The sequence below is a fragment of the Ambystoma mexicanum genome, chromosome 5q (genome assembly GCF_040938575.1).
Source record: "Ambystoma mexicanum isolate Mex_15411 chromosome 5q, UKY_AmexF1_1, whole genome shotgun sequence".
Taxonomy (NCBI): domain Eukaryota; kingdom Metazoa; phylum Chordata; class Amphibia; order Caudata; family Ambystomatidae; genus Ambystoma; species Ambystoma mexicanum.
The window spans coordinates 391,294,999-391,317,683 of record NC_090933.1 but is presented as its reverse complement, the minus strand read 5'-3'; the positions used below and the strand labels follow the sequence as shown (position 1 = coordinate 391,317,683).

At 50.1% G+C, this 22,685-nt stretch overlaps 1 protein-coding gene across 2 annotated transcripts in view; it reads left to right on the top strand.

Moving 5' to 3' along the window:
• The window catches only part of USP14 (ubiquitin specific peptidase 14), a 991,689-nt gene that overhangs the window by 351,365 nt on the left and 617,639 nt on the right, over window positions 1-22,685 (top strand). For both annotated transcript variants that reach the window (XM_069620879.1, XM_069620880.1), the window contains exon 9: window positions 16,754-16,857. In XM_069620879.1, the coding sequence (XP_069476980.1) occupies window positions 16,754-16,857 (104 nt within the window). The remainder of the gene's footprint in view (window positions 1-16,753; window positions 16,858-22,685) is intronic.

Genomic DNA, 22,685 nt, shown 5'->3' with positions numbered 1-22,685 from the left:
CGCCATCAAGGACGTGCTCCCGCCAATGGCTCTGGCGCCACAGGCCCTAGCACAGGAGCCCCTGGCCCCAACTGGTAGTGCAGGTGGTTCTGTACCAGCCTCTGGCTCTGGTCTCCACACCCCAGCCTTCGGCTCCCAGCACCCCTCCAGCGGTGCCAGACCCTCAAGTGGACACAGATGAGGAGTAGGATCCCGACACACCGTCATCAGCCAAGGCCTTCCATGAACGTCTTGTGGGGCTGGCAGAGTACTTGGGCCTTCCTCAACCAGAAGTCGAGCAACCATCGGAGGCTTTCCTTGCGTCCTCCTGCAGCGAGAATAGGGATCCTGATGCAGAAGGACGTAGTCGCCTTGGCCAAAAAGGGCTGGCTCAAGCCTCACTCTGTCTAGCCGGTCATTCAACGCCTGGGCACCAAGTACAGGCAGATGGAGGGGGATACTCTTACTATCGGCCCACCCTAAGCCCCACCCTGCGGGATCACTATGCTGCAAGGCAGTAGTCCTCAGCCTTTTCCTCCGCTGCGCCGCTAGGACAGGAGGAGAAGCTCTTGAAGGCGTACGGAAAGAAGCTGTATTCCAACGCGCCCCTGCATCTTCGTCAAGCCAACATGTATTCCATGCTGGCAGCTGTTAACCAGAGGCTTTGGCAGGAAATTGCTGATTTCCTCCCAGACCTTCAGGCGCAGAGCCAATCACGATTGAAGGCGGGACTGGCAGAGACCAAGATGGTGGCACAAGACATCATGGAGTCCACTGTGGCCCACAGTGACACCTCTGGCCGGGCCATCTACATTGCCACAGATATGAGAAGAAAGCCTGGCTCTGTGCTACTAAATTTAACCTGGATGTCCAGGAACGCATATTAGACCATCCACTCCACCACCGAGGAGGAGCTGGACAAAAAGAAAAACAGCTCACAAACAGCCAAGTCTTTATTCAGCCATTCAAAGACCATGCCCAAAACGTATGTACACCCAGTCACAGCTGCGCTCGGACAAGGGGCGTACATACGGAGGGTTCAGCGGCTTCCAAGAGCGGAGGTCCAGGCAGCCTGTTTGCCGACCTAACATCGGGGCAAACAACAAAAACAGGAGGGTGGGGGCCATAGGGAGTAAGGGATTTTTCCAGTCCCCTCCTCCATAACCGTCTCAGAGGGAAAGCAGGCATGACACACCCATCCAGGTCCACGTGTCTCCAGTGGGAGGCAGGCTTGCTCTCCATGCACAGTTCTGGCACCAGAATTTTGTGGACCCCTGGATCCTCCCTCTTCTCCTCCACTCCCACAGGTTGAGACAGCAACTCTTTTGGTGGAGATCCGGTCACTCATAGAGAGGAAGTCCCAGCCTCACAGCGAGGCATGGGCTTCTACTCCAGGATTTTTGCCATTCAGAAAAAGAACCAGGCGGTCCTGAGTTGTGCTTGACCTCTCCACCCTCAACCTTTCACTACTCTACAAAAAGTCAAGATGGTTACACTGGCTTTAATAGCAGAGACATTGTGCAGGGGAGACTAAATGTGCTCCCTGGATTTGAAGGATGTGTAGTTACACGCCCCGATTTGGAAGCCTCCTCATTCTTTTCTTACTATTCGGGATCATGGGCTACCATTTCCAATAAAAGGTGCTTCCTTTAGGCCTCAACTCGGTCCCAGGGTCTTTACCAGCCTGATGAATACAGTGGCAGTCCTCCTCAGGGCCACCACATCTATCCGTACCTCAACTACTGGCTCGTCAGGGCTTCATCTCCAGAAGCGGTGCACCGCACCTATCACGCCATCATGAACACAATTCACGATCTAGGCTTTTCGCTCAATCTCAAGAAGCCTACGCAGACTCTGACCTTCTTGGGGCTCATCTGGGACATGGGTTTACATTTTTTCCTTCAGTGGACAAGATCACGGTCATCAAGAGGGCAACTGCACACTTCCTCAGCAGAGAAGTGACATTGACCTGGTGGTACCAACACATACTGGGTCTTATGGCAGTGGTCCTATTGGCCATCCCCCACACAAGACTCAGGATGAGGAGGATACAGCTGCACTTTGCGGCATCATGGAACCAGGAATGGGGCTCTCAGGCGGAGATGATCATCGGTCCTCCTTCTCTTCACCTGGACCTCACATGGTGGTCCAGGAACTGCAACCTGCGGACGGGCAAGCCCTTCCGGCAAACCTACCCTTCAGGTCACCATCACTATGGACTCCTCTCTGGAGGGATGGGGGGGCCACACTGGACAACCATTGCGTCCATGGCACTAGCACCACATGAATTGGTTGGAACTGAAGGTTATTGAGGGCAAGGTCGTCCTCATTCAGACAGACGACTCGGCCAGCATGTTCTGTGTCAACAAGCAGGGAGGTACCAGGTCCCCTCCACTGTGCATACTGGCAGTCAGCATGTGGGAATGGGCCCTGGAGAACATCTACCTCACAGCCGTCCACCTCCCGCGGGAGTCCAACCTTCAGGCAGGCTGGGAGCAGACAATTAGGAGTGGCAGCTAAACTACATTGTACTGCAGGAGATCTTCAGCAGATGGGGACACCCCCAGGTCGACCTCTTTTGCCTCCTGGGACAACAGGAAGTACCAATAGTTTGCCTGCTGGCAGGGGTAGGGCCCCGGCTCCCTGAGTGATGCATTTCAGATTCAGTGGATCAGCATGACAGCATATGCCTTCCCTCCCACGCCGCTGATGCACAGGGTGATGTGCAAGATCAAGCCGTCTCGCCAATTCAGCATCATTCTGATGGCTTCATGGTGGCCAGCACATCTTCTGGCGCAGCAGGGGGGCAGTGTCATTCACCCCACGCCACAGAAGCTAGCACTCACAGCATGGTTCCTGACCAGGTCAAGCTAGTACACCTCAGTCTTTCCCAGGCTAATTTAGAGATCATACAGGGCGCTAGGAGCAAAGCTACCAGGAGCAAGTGAACCAGGTTCTGCCACTGGGCAGACTCAAAGGATATCAACCCCCTTGCATGTACATTGGACAACATGCTCTCCTTCTCGGCGCACCACGCCCTCTCGGGCGTGCAGGTAGACACTTGCCGCACTTACTTGGCAGCCATTGGGGCCTACAGAAACTCAGAGGAAGAGGTCTTCTCCTCTTCCAACCCGATTGTCAAGAAGCATGTAATGGGACTCGCCAGACTCTACCGGCCCATCAAGGGGACACACCCTGTGTGGGACCTCAATATAGTGTTGGGGGCCTGTGATGCTGGAAATGCATCAGAGGGACATGGCCTCTGTATCCTTTACTGCTTTTTATCGTGTGTTCTGTCGTGTTTTCCACGCAGGAGTTCATATGGGACTCCTGGCGGTGCAGCGCTCTCCTTTGGTTTTGGTGAACAGACCCATGGGATACCCTTATGGCACCCATGGGTAGGGGTGCAATCCTGTGTCCTTAGTGTTTTTTGGGCACCTGTGTGTGACCCACAGAGCAGGGTATGGGCTGGTGGCAGCTCCATGCTGAAATGACTGGTGTCCTGCACGTCCTCCATTTTGGGATGCCCAGGCCCTGCCATTGGAATCAGTAGATTCCTGATGGAGACAAAATGGCCCCCGTGACCTCTTGCCTTCCATCGCCTATTACCTTGATCTTCCCGAAGTCCCGGGAAGCCCTGACTCTGCCCCTTCCCCCCCTGACTGGCTGGTGGGTGGAAGTTCCCTATATGGTAGTGTGGAGAAGTGCCGACCAGACTGGCTGGAGCCTTCTCAACGACCGTATGTTGTGGGTACGCCTGTGGGTGGGACCTGGGTGAATGGAGTGTGTGACGAATACGCATTCTGTGTTGTGGGTGTCTAGTATCTGGTGTTTGACACAATGACTGAGACAGCCCTGCCCGAAACCGGTATGAATGCAGTGTCAAGTGTTGAATGGCTTGGTACTTATCCCAATAAACATAACTTGTGAGTGTCTGGAGAGAAGTGAATGACCTGAATGCACTGTGTGCCTGATTGGCTGCCTGCCTGAATGAGCATAGTCGTGATTGGATGCTCGAGTATGACCCAGCGGAATGAATGGGAGATCAACAGTATATCTGGGGACCTCTCACTGCTAGTAATCGTGTTCAGAAGCTGAAGTCCACTACGACGAGTAACTGAAGCTTGACCTTGAAGCCCTGCTGGACGAGAAGAATTGCTGCCCAGGTTGGGGGTGGGGGGGGATCTCCACACAGAGCTGTGTTTAACGGTAGCGACCAGTATTCTGCCAATTGTTCAACAGTCTTGCTTTCCTTCCTCTCTACTGCTGGTTTCCTCTTTATTGATCTGTGTGACATTTTGACAATTCAGTTGATGCACTTTGAAGAGATCTGATATTTGTGGTACCACTGTAGAACTGTATATATTTACCATTGTTGATTTTATGAGCACAAAGTGAGTTATTGTGATAGTGTACATAACCTGGAATATTAATTATATAAAGACTGTGTTTTAACCGATACGGTGTGCGGACATGCCTTTGTGGGTGCTTGGTGACTACACTGTACTTAAGAACCAGCCTGCGTCACCTCCTGAGAAGCTAGGCCTTGATTTCTCGACTACGTTACCAGTAATAGAGAATCTTGGCTGGGGTCCTCTGTGCCTCTCCTCTACCATATAGAGAGCAGAAGTACAGACACCCCCCCCTCCGGTCTTTACAGGTCCCTGGTGCACAAACCATTTGAGCCAATGGCATCTGCGGTTGGTCACAGTTAAGACGGCCTTGCTAGTCGGCCTCACATCGACTCGCAGGATAAGGGAAATCCAGGCGCTGGTTTCCTCAGAGCCCTACACTGTTTCACAGAGGAAGTAGTCCTGCAAACACACCGAGCATTCCTACCTAAGGTGCCTTCTGCATTCCATCTGAACGAAGAAATGGTGCTGCCTGTGTTTTTTGCTGAGCCCAAAGACGAGGCACAGAGTTCTGCACTGCCTGGATGTCAGATGTGCCCTGAAATTCTTTTTGGACAGGACCAAGGGCTTCCTCAAGTCAGGTGCACTTTTCGTCACCTTTGGTGGATCAAGACTGGTATATCGGCCTCCATAGTCCGTTGGACGGTCTCGGACATCAAAGAAGCTTACGAGGGACCACATAAGCCACATGGCGGCCAACATGCACTCCCACGCGGTCAGAGCAAAGACAACGGCCATCGCATTCCAGCGGCATGTCCCCAGGTAAGTCATAAGCAGGGCGGCCACATGGGCCACCCCTCTGGCTTTCTGCTAGCACTATTGTTTGGATGCCGGCTCTAGATCTGACTCGGCTTTCAAACAGGTGGTTCTTAGAAACCTGTTTGCTTAAGGAGGGGTCTCCTTTCCACCCTGGGGCTACACTCAGTTGTGATCGCCCATGCAGTATGGAGGAAAGGGGATGGGCTATAAGAGTAATACTCACCGTAGTGACTAACCTTAGTCCCCTTTCCTCCATATGGCCCCCCTAATAAAACTGGTGTTATTAGGCAATGTTAATCTATTGTCGACGAGGTGTGGCGCCGAAGGGCAGAGTCAGGGCAGCACATGCTCCTAGGGCGGCACCCCTGTGCGCCTCTAAATTTAAAGTGGAAGGAGGTTTTTTTCAGTGAAAACTGTTCTGTCTCCAGTCTCTTGGCAGGGACGCCCATGCTGTATGTAGGAAAGGACTAGGACTAAGAGTACGTTAGTCACTACGGTGAGTAACTTATCATTTGTCACTGAACCTTGATCACTGATGTCCCCACTTCCGGGTTAAGATGGGCTTTCCCCTTGAGCTTACCTTAACTGAAGATGTTTCTAGAAGACGAACTGTGACATTTTTTGAAATGCTGGACCACTCCGACCGTTTGGAAAAGTTGCCCTTTGTACATATTTGCTTGGAGCTCACAAAATCCTCTGTAGATCATGTGCTTGCAAATTGTTTTCAGTTTGCGTATGCGCCAGTTTAGCTCCATAAAAAGCCCCCTTGACTCCCCCCAACCTCTGTTGCATGGCAGGTGGGGAGATTGGTTTGTTAGCATATATGTTAGCACATATGTGGTGGTTCTACCCTTGGGCTGAGATTTTTGGGAAGGAAGTTTCGGCCAGAAAGACATTCGTGTCATTGAGATTCCCCTAAACCTGTTCTATTAGGGGATTTCCAGAAGAAGTGATTTGTTAGTCTTCAGGTTTTGCTGCACGCTTACTTTCTGATCTCCTTATGGCAGTGACATTGACTTTGGCATAGGGATGAAAGAACCCAGAGGGCGCGTTTCTCTCCAGTTTCTCTCCAGTTGATGGTGTAAAGTTTGTGATGTTGTTTCAATGGAAAAAATAACTGCATTACTGTGCAATACTTTTTCCAAATACCTACAGACTTGTAGCCATTCATAGGCTATTGCATAGATAATGTACCCTGTGCATTTAAACCGGCTAGATTATGCCAGTTTTTTGTCAGAGTAAGGTCTACTGAAATACTCCTGTCACTGCAACACGTTGTTTTAATATGATCCTAGAAAGCCCATAAGGCTCCTAGACATGGGTGTTCCTGAAGCACTCTAATCTTGCACTAGGATGATTATTTCACCCTACATTGGTTTTAGGGAGTAGGCTGGCATGTGATTTAGTTTTGGCTCCACTTAGGGTGCAAGCAGATTTTACACATTTGTAGCCCACTGTCCCTTTTATGTATCCATGTGGGTGCCAATTTCTTTTTATAGTCCTGCTCTTTGCCATTTTTGGGGGAATGCCTTGTAAAATCACAATGCAGGCCAGAAAATGGCCACTCTGTCTGAGCCCAGCCTAGCACCTTCAAGAGGACTATGGGTTGATTTAACCAGTCATTGGCCCCAGACAATGCCATTACACTTTTGGTTTGTTTGTCCTGGTCTGGAGGCTTTCCATCCATCCTGATTGGCGTGCCATGAATACTTTAATTTAAACCCACTGTTTGCATGAGATATAAAGAGACCCAGCACCCAATTATGTTTAGATTTTCAGGATTGCAGCTGCTGGAGAATGTTTGCTGTATAGGTTTTACTGCATTTTAGGACCGGCTCTGGCCATACTGGCTAACCCATGTGTCCTGGGTTTAGGTTTGGATTGTTTAAGGCTGGTCGTTCTTTTAGGGCTGTCCTCGTCCTCATGTTGGCCCACCTAGTTGCTGGGTCAGGCTTCCCGTTCTGGGAAACTTTTCTGGGCCGTTCTACAACTGCTTCCAATTTAGTCATTCACCAGAACATTTTGCGACTCTCTGCAGGAGTACAACCTCTTCTTGGTCTGTTGCTCCATCTCTACGTGCAAAGATTTTGGGAGATTACAGGCCGGCGACAACCTAATACTAGTTAAAAACATGCTCCCTCAAGGCCTTTTGTTGATGGACTGGCACAAGCTGCATTGCTCCACATAGTTATCCCTCCCCATGCACCACGCACAGATATCCCATGCACCACGTACAGATATTATGTGGGTTGGTGATGGACATCTTGGAGATGCAATCTCAGTACTGCTTAAAACTGGACTGCTTTCGACTGGGCATGGTATTTCCAACACAGGAACCGAGCTAAGGATCGTAGTCTGGGGCTGGTGGGTTATTCAAGATACTTACCCAAAGGAGTCCCCTTGTTCCATGGTAGTGGGTTCTAGCACGTTCCTATCTCCCCTACTTTAGCCTTTGACTAATATTGGCTTGAGTCCTGATCTGCATCTCTTCCCTTTGGGGTTGCTGGCTCTTGAAACTTGCACTGGATCTTTTTGAGTAGGTGTTCTATGGTGTCCCCTGATGTAGTTTGCTGGCCTCTCTACAACTCTGGGCTAAAACTGGGACTCAACCTGTTTTTCCACTACAACCACAGGTTTGTGTAATGCCATTTCCTGGGTCGTCCTCTTTCCCAAAGCCACCCCCGCCCCTTCCAATGCAGTCCCTGGATTTTTAGACCCAAAGATTCCCTGTTTATGTGCATTTTTAAGTTTTGCATTTCTGATGGATTTTTTTTCTCGCAGGGATTCCTCATCTTTATCGATCTCCCCAGTGCAGCTGCTCTTCTGAATCTTTTCTGCTTCCTGGGTTCAAAGCACGGCTGTGCGTCGGCTCTGCCCAAGCCATCTATGCATCCTGCGCTGGGCATGTCGGGCCAGTATAAATAGAGGCTCTGCATCCTATAACCTTAGGTCATTTTTCTGACACCTGATTGCTGTACGACCATTGCTTCTGTGAAGTTGTCTTGTTCTTTTCACAATACGCTGAATCTTAAGTCTGCGTGATCTAAACCCTGCATCAACTTTGGGCATCCAATGTCAGTCTCGAATCCTCATCAAATTTGAATTTGTCTTTGTGTGAGGAGCACGACCTGCAGGGTTGCATGTAGTCCGACGATACACCCCCTAGGCCCTTGGGGAACAGGAAGCCAAGCTGTTCACTTTATTCTATAAAGGGGAAGAGTGCCTTGTCGCGCCGGCCCTGTTGCTGTCGCGTCGGCCTTGTCGCTCTCGCGGTGGCCCGCTGGCCCTGTCGCTCACATTGCCCATGCCGCCAGAGGCTTAAGGACTCTTAAATCAGAGTTAAAAAATGCAAAGGCACTATCAAAGGGAGTTATCCGAATACGCCTGGCTGGGAGGAAAAAGGAGTCCTAAATCAGAGTCCAGCAAAAGCTATAGTTTTTTTTCTTTTTTTAAATGTTTTATTGATTTATTCACACAACAAAACAATACAAACCACACAAGCAGTGCAACCTTCAACCGCTTCATTCTTCCCCACCCCCCCCCCCTTTACGAGTCTGTTTCTTTTAACCTTCTGTTTCTGCATCCTGTGGTACGGTCTCCCCTTCAATAGCGTCTGCCGGGTCATCAATTGACCCAAACAGCTCGGCTATCATTAGTTTCCAGGCCATCAGGGACTCCGTCTCCTCCTCCCCCCTGCGTTACTAGCCTCTTGCCACACCATGGTTTCTGCCTCCACCCATTTTTGTAAATCTCTTCACCACACCTCCACATTTGGCAGGTCTTCCCATGGCAATTCTCCTTTTTGCAAGCACATAAGCCAGGTCCTTCAGTTTACTCACATGCTTGAGCTTCCGTGATCTTGGGAACCCCCCCCAGCAAACAGGCCCACACTGTGTCTACTACGATCTTAACCCCTTTTTTGTCCAGTTTCTCTTTTACTGCACTCCAGAAACGTTCTATGACCGGGCATGACCAGAACATATGAACCATGCCGCGTTCTCCTCATCGCATTTGGGGCATGCCTGCCGCTCTGCATTCTCAAACCTCGATATCCTCCAAGGTGTCATGTATGCCCTATGCGTAATATATAGTTGTATCTGTTTCAGTCTTGCATTTCTAGACACCTTCTTATGATACCCCTGCACCCGTTCCCACATCCCATCCTCCATCGGGGCACCAACTTCCATTTCCCAGTCCATCCTCAACTGCGTGACTTCCTTCCCCACTTTAGACATCAACATTTCATATATTCTGGAAATCTCATGACTCCCTTCTGGTATGTCATATATCATATCTATGGTGGCATCTGGTTCCTCCTCCAGCACTGTTTCAAGCCATATTCTCTTAATTTGCTGCACCATTTTGTAATATGTAATGTACTGGCCCTCGTGCAACCCAGTTTCTTCTTGCAGCTCCTTGAAAGTAATACTAGAGCCCTCCATTGTTGCCACCCCAACCGGTTCCTAGTGGCTCCTGATTGTCATTCTTAGCTGCACATCTGCCCCCGTTAATGCAACCAGTGGCACCTGCGGAGAGCATGGATTCGGGTTCTCCATCATCTGGCATGCCCTGCGCCATATCTTCCACCCTAATAGCATCTTAGGGCGCCCCATCATTTCCGCCCTGGGTACCCACATCCGTTCTTTCAAGTAAAATGGTGCACAATCTTGCCCAAACAGCCTAGATTCCGAGGTTTCCTCATCAGAAAGCCATTTGGCGACATATTGCAATTGGCTTGCCACATAATACACCTCATAATTGGGCAATTTTATCCCACCTTTGTCATGGAAATTCTGTAACTTCCATAACGCCACTCTATTCCGCGTGCCATGCCACAAAAAAATCCCTACACATGCTATTCAGTTTGGTGAAGAACTTCTTAGGGATCAGGTACGGTATATTCCCAAAATAGTGTAGAAGCCTTGGCAGAACCACCATCTTTAGCGTTGCTCCCTGGCCCATCATTGCTAAGGGTAACCTGGCCCAGAATTGCATGCACTTCTCAATTTTTGCAATAGCTACTTCTGTGTTGCAGCTATGCTCCACATTATGATATATAATGATCCCTAGATACCGAAATGTACTGACCGCCCACGGTACTTGCAATACAGGCAATCGCTCCGTTGGGATCTCATGTACCTCCCCAATGGGAACATGCTGGACTTCTGGGGGTTCACCGCTATACCGGACAACACCACGAATCTCTCCATCACTTCCAAAATGTACTGGAGATTTTCTTGTGGGTATCGCAAGTACAGCAACATGTCATCAGCGTACAGGGAAATCAGATGTCTCTTCCCTTTTACCTCAATGCCTATGATGTCATATTGCTGTCTCAAGTATATTGCAAGAGGTTCCAGGGCCAATATGTAGAGCATTGGGGACCACGGACATCCCTGCCTGGTGCCCCTGCTGAGCTGCCATCTTCCCGATATCACAGATCCTGTCTTAACCCTAGCCAGTGGTTCGCTATACAATATCTTCGCCCACCTTACATATCCAGGCCCTAACCCATAACACTCCAGGGCCGCAAGCATCCATGGCCATTTAACTGAATCAAAGGCCTTTATTGCGTCCAAGGACACAATCGCCATATCCTCATCATTTTCGCCACCACTCTCAACAATTCTATGGAGCCGTCTATGATTATTGGTAATATTTCTGTTTGGGACATAGCCCATCTGATCTGGGCGTATTAATTTGCCAATGACCTTCTTCAGTCTATTTGCTAGGACAGCAGTCAATATCTTGCTGTCTTGATTCAACATCTACAAGGGTCTGTAGGAGCCGCAGCTGTGCCCATGCTTATTGGGCTTGGGAGCGGTATTATGACGGCCTCTCTCAATTATTCGGGTAAGCTTCCCGTCTCAAATGCTTCGTTTAGCATTTCTAGCAATGGGGGAAGGACCTCTTCTATGTACACTTTATAAAACGCACTTGGGAGTCCATCGGTCCCCGGGGTCTTGCTAGTAGGCAGCTGCCTCACCACCTCCCCTAGCTCTTCTAAGGTAATTGGTGCATCTAGTTCCTCTCTCTTCCTCGCTTACCTTTGGTAATCCTATGTCCTCCAACGTTTCTCTCATAGCGTGACTACTTTCGCCATCATCTCCATATAATACCCTATAATAGTCCATGCATGCTTGATTGACTTCCTCTTGGGTGTCTCCTACGCTACCGTCCTCTCTATATATGGTGCTGATTGTGACTCTGGGAGTCTCGCTCTTATATAACCACGCAAAGTCTCCCCGGCTTTTCACCACCCGCATGCTGTCTCTACATATTTTTAATAATTGAGGTTACATAATCTGTCCCAGTGTTCTACATATTTCTGCTGTAGCTTGAGTGTCAATTCCACCTTCTCTGCTGTATCATCCCCGCCCCTCAAAGCCTCCTCCAATTTCTCCTCCGTCTCCCGTAGGTCAGCTAGAATCCCACCTTACAGGCCCCTGGATTTTGCTATGTATGTCTACTCCCCTCATCACTACTTTAAAGGCCTCCCATAATGTTCCTGCCGAGTCCACACTCCCCGTGTTTGTTTCAAAATAATACACAATCTCCTCCCGCAAGTCCTCCCTAAAGGAGGGGTCTCTCGGCGCTTCTGCTCGTAGACGCCATGTCGGGATCCTCGCTCTCGGGGGGCAGTATTGCCATTCGAGAATAGGGGGCAAGTGGTCCGAAAGGACCCTGGCCTTGTACTCGTGATCTCCGCTATCATTTCAGGCGAGGTAAAGACATAGTCTAACCTCGTGGATAACTGCTGTGGGGCAGAGTAGTGCGAGTATTGCCTCTCCCGGGGGTGTCTCACTCTCCATGCATCTTCCAAGCCATAAGCAATGCCTGTAACGCCTTGGCAGCAGGGGCCGGTCTATCCATCTTCCCATCCGATCTGTCCACCCTTGGATTCAGTACGCAGTTGAAGTCCCCTCCCCAGATCATCGCGCTTCCCACACATGCGCTCAAATTATTACACAATGTTATAATGGACGACGACATGTTCTGGTTCGGGGCGTACGTATTGACCATACTTATCTCCCTGTTTTCCACCAGTCCCCTCAATACAACCATCCTCCCGTCCGTCTCAGCTTGCAATCGCTGAAAAGGGACATGTGGTGCCACCCAAATGAGCACTCCTCTCGCATAAGCAGAGTATGATGAGCCCACCATCACTCCCTTCCATTTCCCAGCTATCTTATCCATTCTCTCTCGTGTGAGGTGGGTTTCCTGCAGCAGTGCAATATCTATTTTTTGCCTACGCAGATACAATATAACTTTGTTCTTCTTTAAGTAGCTGTTGAGCCCCCATACATTCAATGTAACTATTTTAAGGTCTCCCATGGCCTATTCGAATTCCATTCCACCTCCCACAGGTCCAGTCTGCCTCTAAGTTCCATTCCAATCCGCATAGACTTGTTCCCCAATTTTAAACTCCCCTTAACCAAAAACACCCCAAACTCCCCATCCCCCCCTCCCACCTCCCATCCTGCCCCAACATCACCCCCCTTAACTGTTGCCCAGCTCCATCCCTGGATCTCAGGCTCCCCCGCATCTAGCCCTTTCCGGAACTTGCCTGTACTCGAAGCTCTGCAGGGTGAGGCCGCCCTAGTGGCTAGCCTACTACTACAACTATAATTTGGGGGGGGTTGGGTGCTTCGCCCTGCCGCTCCTGTTCGCTTCAGTTTAACTACGCATAGCTACACAATTTACACATGTTTACTTATTGCTATATTCCAGTCCTTAAAGGTCGTTCCAGACAGTGGTATCTTAACAAAATGTTAGCCATACTTAGTCGCACCCAACAGTATCAATCTTCATCTATGCACCACTAAGGTGCTCGCGCTGCGCCTTATAAGTATGCATTCAGTGTACCAGTCATTTATCGTGTTCCTCTTGCGCCTGCTCCGTGTCTTGTTCCGGGCAACCCTGCAGGTTCAGCCATGTTGCTTCTTCTGGAGAATCAAAAAAATGCATTTTGCTCTTGTGCATCACCTTCAATCTCGCGGGGTACAGAAGCATGTATTTTATGCCAGCCGCGCGTAGCCTCCTTTTGATTGTCACATAGCTGTACCGTTGCCTCTGGACCAACATTGTATAGTCGGGATACGCCGTGACAGTGCTTGAAGCCCTTTCAATCGTCCATCCTTTTCGAAAGTACTCCAATATCTTCTCGCAATCTTTATAATTCAGTATTTTGGCGATGATCGCTCGGGGAGGGGCCCAGGCCTAGGCTTCCTCATAAGGGCTCTGTGTGCGCGCTCCACTGCAAACCCCTGCGAGAGTTTTTCAGCCCCTATTTCTTGTAAGAGTAGATTCTCAATGTAGTCTGTCGGGTCCTGTCCTTCCTCTCCATCCGGCATTCCTACCATGCGGATATTGTTCCATCTCGCTCTCCCTTCCGCCTCCTCTGCTCGAGTCTCCAGGTTAGCTACCTGTTGTTTGAGTACGTGGATCTCCTTTACGTTGCTAGTGCTGGTGTCCGTGTTGATTTTCACCGCACTTTCCAAGCTGCTCGTTCTCTCTGCCAGCCCCCTAACGTCTTGCCTCAGCAGGGTAACTTCTATACCTACTGCGTCTATTTTAGCCTCCAGGGAAGTGCGCAGGTCCGACATCGCTGTCCCCCATGAGTCTTGCAGCTCCGTTATGGCCGCTAGTATCTGATGATTCAGTCACTGTGGCGCTCTCCCCCGGTGCTATCAAGCCTTTGGATGTTATGGCCGCTGGAGATTGTTGCGTTTTGGCAAATGCCTCCATCGTGGATTGCTTATTCTTGTTTTTACTCACAGCCCCTCGCCCCGTCATCTTGCAGCCTCAGTTATATGCCCAAGGTTGACTGGCCTCAGATGTGTAGTCCTGCTTTTCTGTATGAGCTTGGCACCAGTGTACCTCCCCGGGTATGGGGCAGCCGTCCTAGAGGAGCCCTGGCGTTAGCTTATGTATACTGAGCTCCAACTTCAGAGTGGGTCGTGCCCTCCCACGTATCAAGCGTCTCACTGCGTCGTAGAGACCACGCTACCCCTTGGTATAGTCACCTAGCTTCCAGGCTCCATATGTGCAACGCACCACCGACTGTGTCCCCAGCCGCTTGAGCTCGCTGTGCATGCCTTGCTTTGCGTGGTGATGACCACTGTTCACTCCTTTACTTCTCAGAGGCCCACTGGTCATTCCAGCCCTCCATAGTGCCAACAGCACCCATTATTCATCCCTCATTGTTACCAGAGGCGCAATGGCGCTTCCATTAGAGCCTGTTCAGTGTCCATGCCCCATATTTTCCAATAGTCGCTGCTGCCAGGTGTTTATCCCACCCTCAGCTGCCACTTTAGTGTTTATTAGGCTGCCGCTGTCCCCTATTCGCCACTCCTTTTCACAATATTGCACTTATGAATTCGTGCAGGCGTGCACTTCACCCGTCTTCTGTAGCACGGCCCATCCACTGCCGTGTCCCCCGCAGGGTGCGCTCTACTGCTTCTCATTCAGGCGCGTGCTTCGCGCCACTGTTGTGTTCGCTCCAGCCTGTTTCCACTGCAGGATCGCCCCGCTCGCACACTTATCAGTCCGGCGCTGCGGCTCCCGCTGTACGCGGGCGAGGACTGCACAGCTCAGTGTGCCAGCCCCCCTCCTCGCGCTCCCACCGCTCTCGGGCCCTCGCCTTGAGGATCGACTCACCCTTAGTTGGGTCGGCGTCGCAGGCCAGCTTCTCCCAGAGTATGCATGCGGCTTACAGTCGCGGGGACTCCAGTTCATCCCCGCATGCCAGCGTTAGCCATTCCTCCCGGCTGGCAGTTCCATTAGAGTTCATTTAAAACAGCTGATTGTCGGCGCGCACCTCGCGCTACTGTAGCTGCCCGGTGCTCGCCACCTCCTCACTTGGCACGATCCCCCGCCCGCTCTGTCATGTGTGTGCCACCAGGCCCTCGCTGCGTGCGCTCGGGGACTGCACAACACTGTGTGCCAGTTTCCCGTTCCACGCCTGCCCTGTCTCCGCCTCTGTCCAAGCCCACGTCGCAGGCCAGTGCACCACCCTGCAGTCTGCTGATTTTCAGTCACAGGAGCTCCCGGGTTCTTTCCCCGTGCCGTCGTCCGTCTCCACGATCATCTGCGGGCCCTACGGAGCCGCTTCAGTGGTTTTCGTTTTCATTCCTTTGTTGGCGGCCATCTTTGAGATAATGTATCGCGCGGCCGCGGTTTCAATTCGAGTGATACTTTCAGCCCGCAGCGTCCGATTCACTCGATCCTTGCCCTGTGTGCAGAGCACACGTTCTGGCGCCCGTGCTGTTACTCCTGGGACCTTTAAGGCATTTTTAACCGTAGTTTCAACTGATCATTTGTCAGATTCTCTGGAGCCCTTCAGGACGCACGTTCTACTCCATGGCTGCCTAAGCCACGCCCCCAGCAAAAGCTGTAGTTGGCAACCACATCAGGTAAAATGGGGATTTTGCACATAACATCAACCTCCTCAACATTGGATAATCTGTTTCCACTCAATTAAAACCCTTCTGTCTAACTTTTTGCTTAACAAGCTGGATTTCTGCAGCATTGTACCTTATGGTCTACCCATCTTCCTTTTTTCCTCTCCTCAACAAAGTCTTCAGCAATACTATCTTTTTCTCCAACCTTCTCAGGTCCTCCTCTACCTACTGCCACCATGCTGGTTGGCTCTCCATGCACAACACTCCTAACTTCCTGCTATTAGTCTATAAATCCAGCCATGGCATTGCCTCACTGACTGCATCTGACTACATTAGCTCTGTCTCCACTCCTGGTCTCTTCACAACCTTTCCATCGTCATAGTCTCTGAGCCTCCTCTGCTTTTTCACCCTTTTTCCCTCACACCGGGCCATCAAAGCCATCTCTTCAGCTGAACTCTTCAGCTCGGGCTCAAACTCCAATAGCAATAGGGGTTCTGCCCGCTAAACCCCCAGACCTCTCCACCATCCTATCCAAACTGCCAGAACCACCTCTTCTGAATTCTCCCACCAGGGCCATTCTGCAATTTGAAAATGTGTAAATGCTTTCCTCAGGCTGCCTGTTGCTGTTTTTTTTGTTCTGTCTCCGTCCCTAGTATATTTCCCCACACTTGTGGTGCATGTCACTCAAGCAATCCTCCTAAGTAAAGGCACTTTAGCCTTGCACATTCAATATAGATGAGGGGGGCCTTCTATTGAATTGTGCAAACAGCAAAGCAAATGCGCCGAAGTGCTGTTTGTGCTTTCTGTTCAATTTTGCTAATGTGTCCTGTTTTTTTAAATGGAACTTTGGGGTGTGCTGCTGAAAATGTCATGTGGACTTCTAAAGTTTTGGAAGGTAAATAGTGTACTGAAAGTTCTTATTGCAGCTACCAAATGTGATTGTTTGCCATCATAGATGTTTTCTGGGCTTGTTTGGGGCTAATTGGGGTGCAGGAGGAGTGTTTCTCGGAGGGCAGAACCTGTTTTGACGATCTTGCACCTGTGCATGCATTCTGCATGGAGAACTTCCATGGTAACTTGACATCCCACGTGGCAGCTGCAGAAGACTGTAAAGAAGACATGTTGTGCATTCATGACTTAAAGTATCACTTTTTTTAGTGGTGTTTCTGAATTAATGTAATTTTTTGTTGTCTTTCTTAGACCGACAACGACTCGGCAGTGGCACCGGCAACTGTAGGGGCTGCTGCACCATCCAAGAAGAAGAGTTTCATAGACCAGTTTTTCAGTGTTGAATTTGAAACCACGTATCCTTTTTTAAGTCCATGTGACCGTTAAAGGGGAGTGCTGTAGCATTTTTTCTGCTTTCTATTACACACCATGTCATTTATTCTCCCAAATTGCAAACTAGAAAGGGCATGTGTAGATGGTTTTAATAGTAGTTAGCTAAGAATTGGAGTAGTCTCAATGTGTGGTATTAGGTAACCCACCTTTTGATATGGTCTGTACTACACAAGTTGGTAGTGTGACTGAGCTGCCAGGCCTATCTCAAGAGGGGTACATGTGAGCTGTAGAGCTGTAGCAATGAAATTCGTATTTGCAAGTAACGCACTCAAGGTTTCTGTTATAAATAGTTATTTATTTAACAATTTTTAAATGACAGTCTTTCAAAAGGGCAATTTATGTAGCAATCAAATATACTTAAAAATACTTTTCAGGATCAGCACAAGTTAGTGGATACTCTTTGGATATGCTTTTTACACCCTTCCTAGACACGGAGGGGACTTCATTCACAAGGACAGTAATGACATTTATATATCACTAGTTATGCTTTTCAGATCCTGAGGTTGCAGAAAAGAAAGGTTTAAGGAAGGAAAAGGGTTAAACAGGTTCTCAGGGCATGCAAGTATACTTAAATCTTCCAATGAAGGCTAGACGAGCCCTTCCCAGCAATAACAGTCTAAAATAGGTTACCACCTATGAGGGACAGATATATCAAAGTCAATGGACTAGAAGAGTCTGCAGGGAGCCAGGACGGCCAAAGACAATTGGAGCACACTCTATGGAGCTAAGGCACTTCTTCGACAATGAAAGTCTTGCACAAATTTAGAGTTTGTAGAAATCACTTGTAAGGTCACAAACTGTGAAGCCTGTGAAAAGCAGAGTTGGAACCAACGAGCACAGCTAACAAGACAATGAGGTAAGTAACCCAAGTCTCAACAGTGCCTTTGGTTTGAAGAAGAGTGGTCCAGCTGGATTCTGTCCTGTTGCAGCGGTGCAGACCCTGGGTTCCTGAGCCGCAGTCGTCGGGACAAGAGCGAGGACGTCTGGAGGACTCCTGCAGTAGCAATTTAGAGGTCATCAGCTGCTACAAGCTCTTTTCGGTTCAGTGGCACTTCACGGTTTCAGCGCTCGGTAAACAGTACCACTGCGGATTCGGATACCGGTTGGGCTTCCTTCACTCCTTGGGTCCTGCACTCTGGTGAGGGGACTCGCGCTCGGCTCGTCCTGCTTTTGGAGGGTCCTTAGACTCCTGGAGCTTCTGGACGGATTTCAGACTTTGCACCCGACTACAGATTTCTGAACCCCTGGCACTCAGTTCCTGCAGCACCGAAGAAGTACAGTGAGTCGGGGAAGATTGTCCAGTGGAGTTCCTCTCGGGGTTAGTTGGTCCAATTAACCCAAGTGAAGAAGTTGTCCCTTCCAGAGCTTCTCTTGTCGATTAGAAAAATAAGTTTAGCACAGCAGCAGGGCTTCACCGGGCATTTCAAAGGTCCAGGAAGATGCAGCAAGCTTTAACTGTTTCTTCGTATGCGGTTTCTCCCACTGGTCGACTGTCTCTAGTCCTATCACCTTTTAAGCAGGTTTCTCCGATTCAGGCACAGCCTAGGCTGTCAATCACACAGCAGGACAGCAAGACAGCCAATCGGGACTGATTGCATCCAGGCATTCCTATTGACAAAGGGCAGGGGAGTTTCGGGAACCTCCCTCACATCCTGTCTTTCCAGACACACTGGTGCCAGAGGCGGACTTCAGGGCTGAAGCCTGCCAAAGGCAAAACGAACCAAGGGCCTCAAACCTGGCTCAACTCGCTGAGTAAAACCCAAGAAAGACCTCACAAACAGAAATGGCAATAAAATAATACTGGTGGGGCCATTTTGGCAAAATGGTCAACTTTGGTGCTACACTGCAGCTGAGGATTCAGCCAGCGGTAGAAAAGCACAATGGTAGGAAAATTAAACCACTGCCACCAGCCTTTTAAAGCAATGAGGCTAACATACATGAGCGAGTAGGGTAAGATACTAAGTAACCCCCAGCACTCCACATAAGATGGTGTGTGCTGGACCTACTAAGAGAAAAGGTAAGTAAAGTCAATTTCACTTTATTATTCTTGTGAACAGTAGTTCCCCCAAGAAAAGATATCTAAACCTTATGAGAAATCTAAAGGATTTCTCTGTGACACTGCAATAAAGTTGCTGGGTGTCACCATACAAAAAGATGCCTATGGAGTTTGTCAGACTCCATAAACGGGGGAAACCTATAATCCAAATCGGGGTCACAACACCTGAGTGAGAAAAAGGGCTCCCTCACTCCAGGTTAAACATTAAAAAGTCCTAAAGTCTAGCAAAAGAGCTGGGGGTCTCGAAGGTTGAAGGGAATTACCACAGAAATGAGAATTCTCCCTAACAATAGTATTTTGGGTAGACCTGAGACGGGATGTCGATGGGAGGATAGCTTAGCGGCAACGTGCTCGCCTTGGAAACAAGACGTCATGAAGCCACACAGGTTTGATCCCCGGGTCTGCGCTTGGAATCCTCTGGGTATTATGCGTGTTATAAATACGCAACTAAGACATAGTCCTGTAACGGCGTCTCAATGCCCCTGGATTGTGTGAGCACTTTAAAAATGCAAATAAATATGGTCTTTTTTTATCAGACTTGACTTGGAGTGTACTAATAGATGTGGCTTTCTTGCCACTGATGGAGGGGATTGGCAAATGACTGAGCCAAAATAAAATATTGCATGCTTTTTAATTGGGGACAGAACGGGACACTAGCTATAACTGAACACACAGGGTGGGTTTCTTAAAGTACAATTTAGTCTGGTGTCCCTCAAGACTGTGGTCCTCGGTCCTTCACACTCTCCCAAACAGGTCTGCTTCTTGGAATAAAACAGCCATTCTTCAACCTTGTATGAGTTCAAGTAGCGGCCTGCTGAGCAAGCAATTCTTGGCATCCTCTGTCTTGCCTCCAAATCTGCTTTTTAGGGACAGCAGAGTGCATTCTACAAACCAGGCTAGAGATGGAGTAGAGACCCTGGGCTGTCTGCACTATACCTCCTCTGGTGCCTGCATCATGGATTGGGTGGCGATCCATGGACTCCAAGGTCACCCCAGTTCCATCCTCCAGAATCCCCACTGCTGTAGATTTTTGTGAAGCCTGCCTTAATCGACCTATAAGGTTAATCACAAAAGACTAACCAAACTTACTTGATGGTGACTGAGCAGTAAGGCTTGGATTAAGGCGTTCACGAGCTTGTTGTAAAGTGCAGATAACATAGACAAAAGATTGCCCAGCAAGAGATTGCCACACAGGTATGCTTATTTAAGCACATTCAGGTGCACTTCTTTAACACATGTTTATTAAGCTAGAATACAAGTATGGACTATCTCAGTTAAGGTGTCCATTGGGGAACCTACCACACCTTTTGAATTAATACAGTTAAATTCAATACTGTTATAAGAGCTAAAGTGGGTGTGGGGGTAGATGTTAGATTATCAGAGGTCTTTTAAAATATAATTATTAGCACTCAGACTAAACATAAGGAGTTCAAGCCTAACCCAGAAACTTGTTCAACTAAAATTCAGGTAAGTAAAGGGAGTTTGAAAAGTTAGTTCTCCCATGGACAACAACTGGGGCAATTTGGTAGTAGGCTATGTTAGATAGTGGCGCTTTTCGTAGTATGGATATTATAGCTACTCTTACGTCCGTCCCCTTTCCTCCATACTGCATGGGTGTCCCTTCCAAGGGCGACATTACCTTTTTCACCAAAACAAACCTTCTTCCCCTTTAGTTTTAGATGCCTGGGTGTACGGGGGGGTTGGCTGCGGCCCAGGGAGCATGCTCTGCCCCGACTCCGCCCTCCAGCACCACACCTCAGTCCCCTTTTCGGCATCGACGGGAACAGGCCGAATTCACCAGCGCTCCTGGGTTTGACCTCGGCCATGTAATTCCACGCGCGGATACTTCTTCTCTTCTGTCTTTTTATCATTCAGGTACTCTATCCTTAGTCGTTGCGCTCCTCCCCGGCGCATTTCGACTTTGACAGGGTTCAGCAGGTGTCCATCCTGCAATGGGCTCTTCCCAACTTCAGACCCCCCCGCCCTCTGCCTATGTTGCCTTGGCCCAGACCATGGTTGGCAAGCTTGTACAGCGTGTGGCTCACTGTCCTTAAAAGCACTGAAGAACAAACTGGCCAGGTGAAGGGAGCTTTTCCAGAAGTCGCCTCCTGAGGATCTCAAGAACTTCGTGAAACTAAGCCAAGCCCATGGTATGGACGCTGTTCTCCATCGCACCCCGCAAAGGAGACTCCTTCCCAAGGACTCTTACGTGGGAGGGACCAGTCAGGTCCTTGAACCGGCACATGCACCGAGGCTGCTGCAGCTACTGGCTTTTGGGCTGAGGGATCCTGGGATCCTCCCGGTGGTAGTGTTGAGGGACCGGAAGGTTCTCGTACCGGATTGTCATCCGAGGGGCTCCGCCCTTGTACTGGCAATATGGCCGAGGGGCTATGCCCTAGTACCGGCAGTACGTCTGAGGGGGGGCGCCTAAACGCAGCTCTACCAACCGCCGGGTCAAGGATGTCACACCCAACGCGCATAGACCCGAGGAGCAGGGTAGGCCTTGTGATCCACACACAGGAGTCTTGGAGGAAGCTGGGCCCAGCGAGATGAGCAACACGTCGCAGGAACGTGGCAGGCAGCTCGACAAGATGGCCGCCGCGCCAGACACAGGCACCCGTCCCACGCCATCCCAGGAATTTGGCGAAGAACGTGTGTCAAGGGGGACTAGCCTCAACCAGGTACGTGGCCTACAGCCTATCCCTCTTATGCGCAGGGTAGCTTCCCACTGCGTCCATATGGGCAGGGTATGCAGCGGCTCCAGCAGCTCCCGTCTACCCCATCAGTACCCCCTGCCACCTCTGCGGCCTGTGAAGAGGGGTTCTTTGGGAGGTTCCTCAGCCTCATGAAGTCACCTTGTATGGGGGTTATCCTCGAGGACGCCATCAGGGAAGTGCTCACGACCATGCTATTGGCACCACAAGCGTCGCCAACGGCCCCGGTGCAGCTGCTGGTCCCGGATCCCCAGCCGACTTCGCAGGTGGTTCTGTACCAGCCTACGCCGTCTCCTCAGCCCCAGCCACCGGTCCCTGTGCCCCAGCCTCTGGCTCCCGCTACTCCTCCACTTCCGCAGGATACTCCTGATTCGCAGGACACGGGTGATGAGGAGGATCCGGACATGCCATCCTCAGCCAGGGCCTTCCACGAATGTCTTGCTGGGCTGGCGGAATAGCAGCAAGTCAAGGTCAAGCAGCCGGCAGAGGGGGTTCTGGCTGAAGTCCTCACGCGACAGCTCTCTGCCAAAACGGGGATTTTACTGCAAACCAATGTAGTCTCCCTGGCCAAGAAGGGTTGGCTTAAGCCCCACTCGGCCCAGCCGGTCAATCGACGCCTGGACGCCAAGTACAGGCAGATGGAAGGGGATGCACTCTTGCTCTCGGCCCATCCTCAGCCACACTCCTTGGTGATCGCTGCGGCATCACTATACTCCAAGCCTCAGTTGTCCTCAGCCTCCTCCTCTGCGGCTCTACTAGGCAAGGAGGAGATTATCTTGGAGGCATATGGCAAGAAACTCTATTCCAAAGCGTCCCTGCATTTTCGTCAGGCCAACGCTGATACCATGCTGGCTGCCGCTAACCAGAGGTTATGGTGGGAATTTGCGGACTTCCATCCCGGAGCTCCCTACGCAGAGCCAATCATGTTTTTAAGGCAGGGCTAGGAGAGGCCAAGCTGGTGACGCATGACCTCATGGAATCCACTGTGGCCCGATCTGGCCGCCCCATTGTTCTTTCCTAC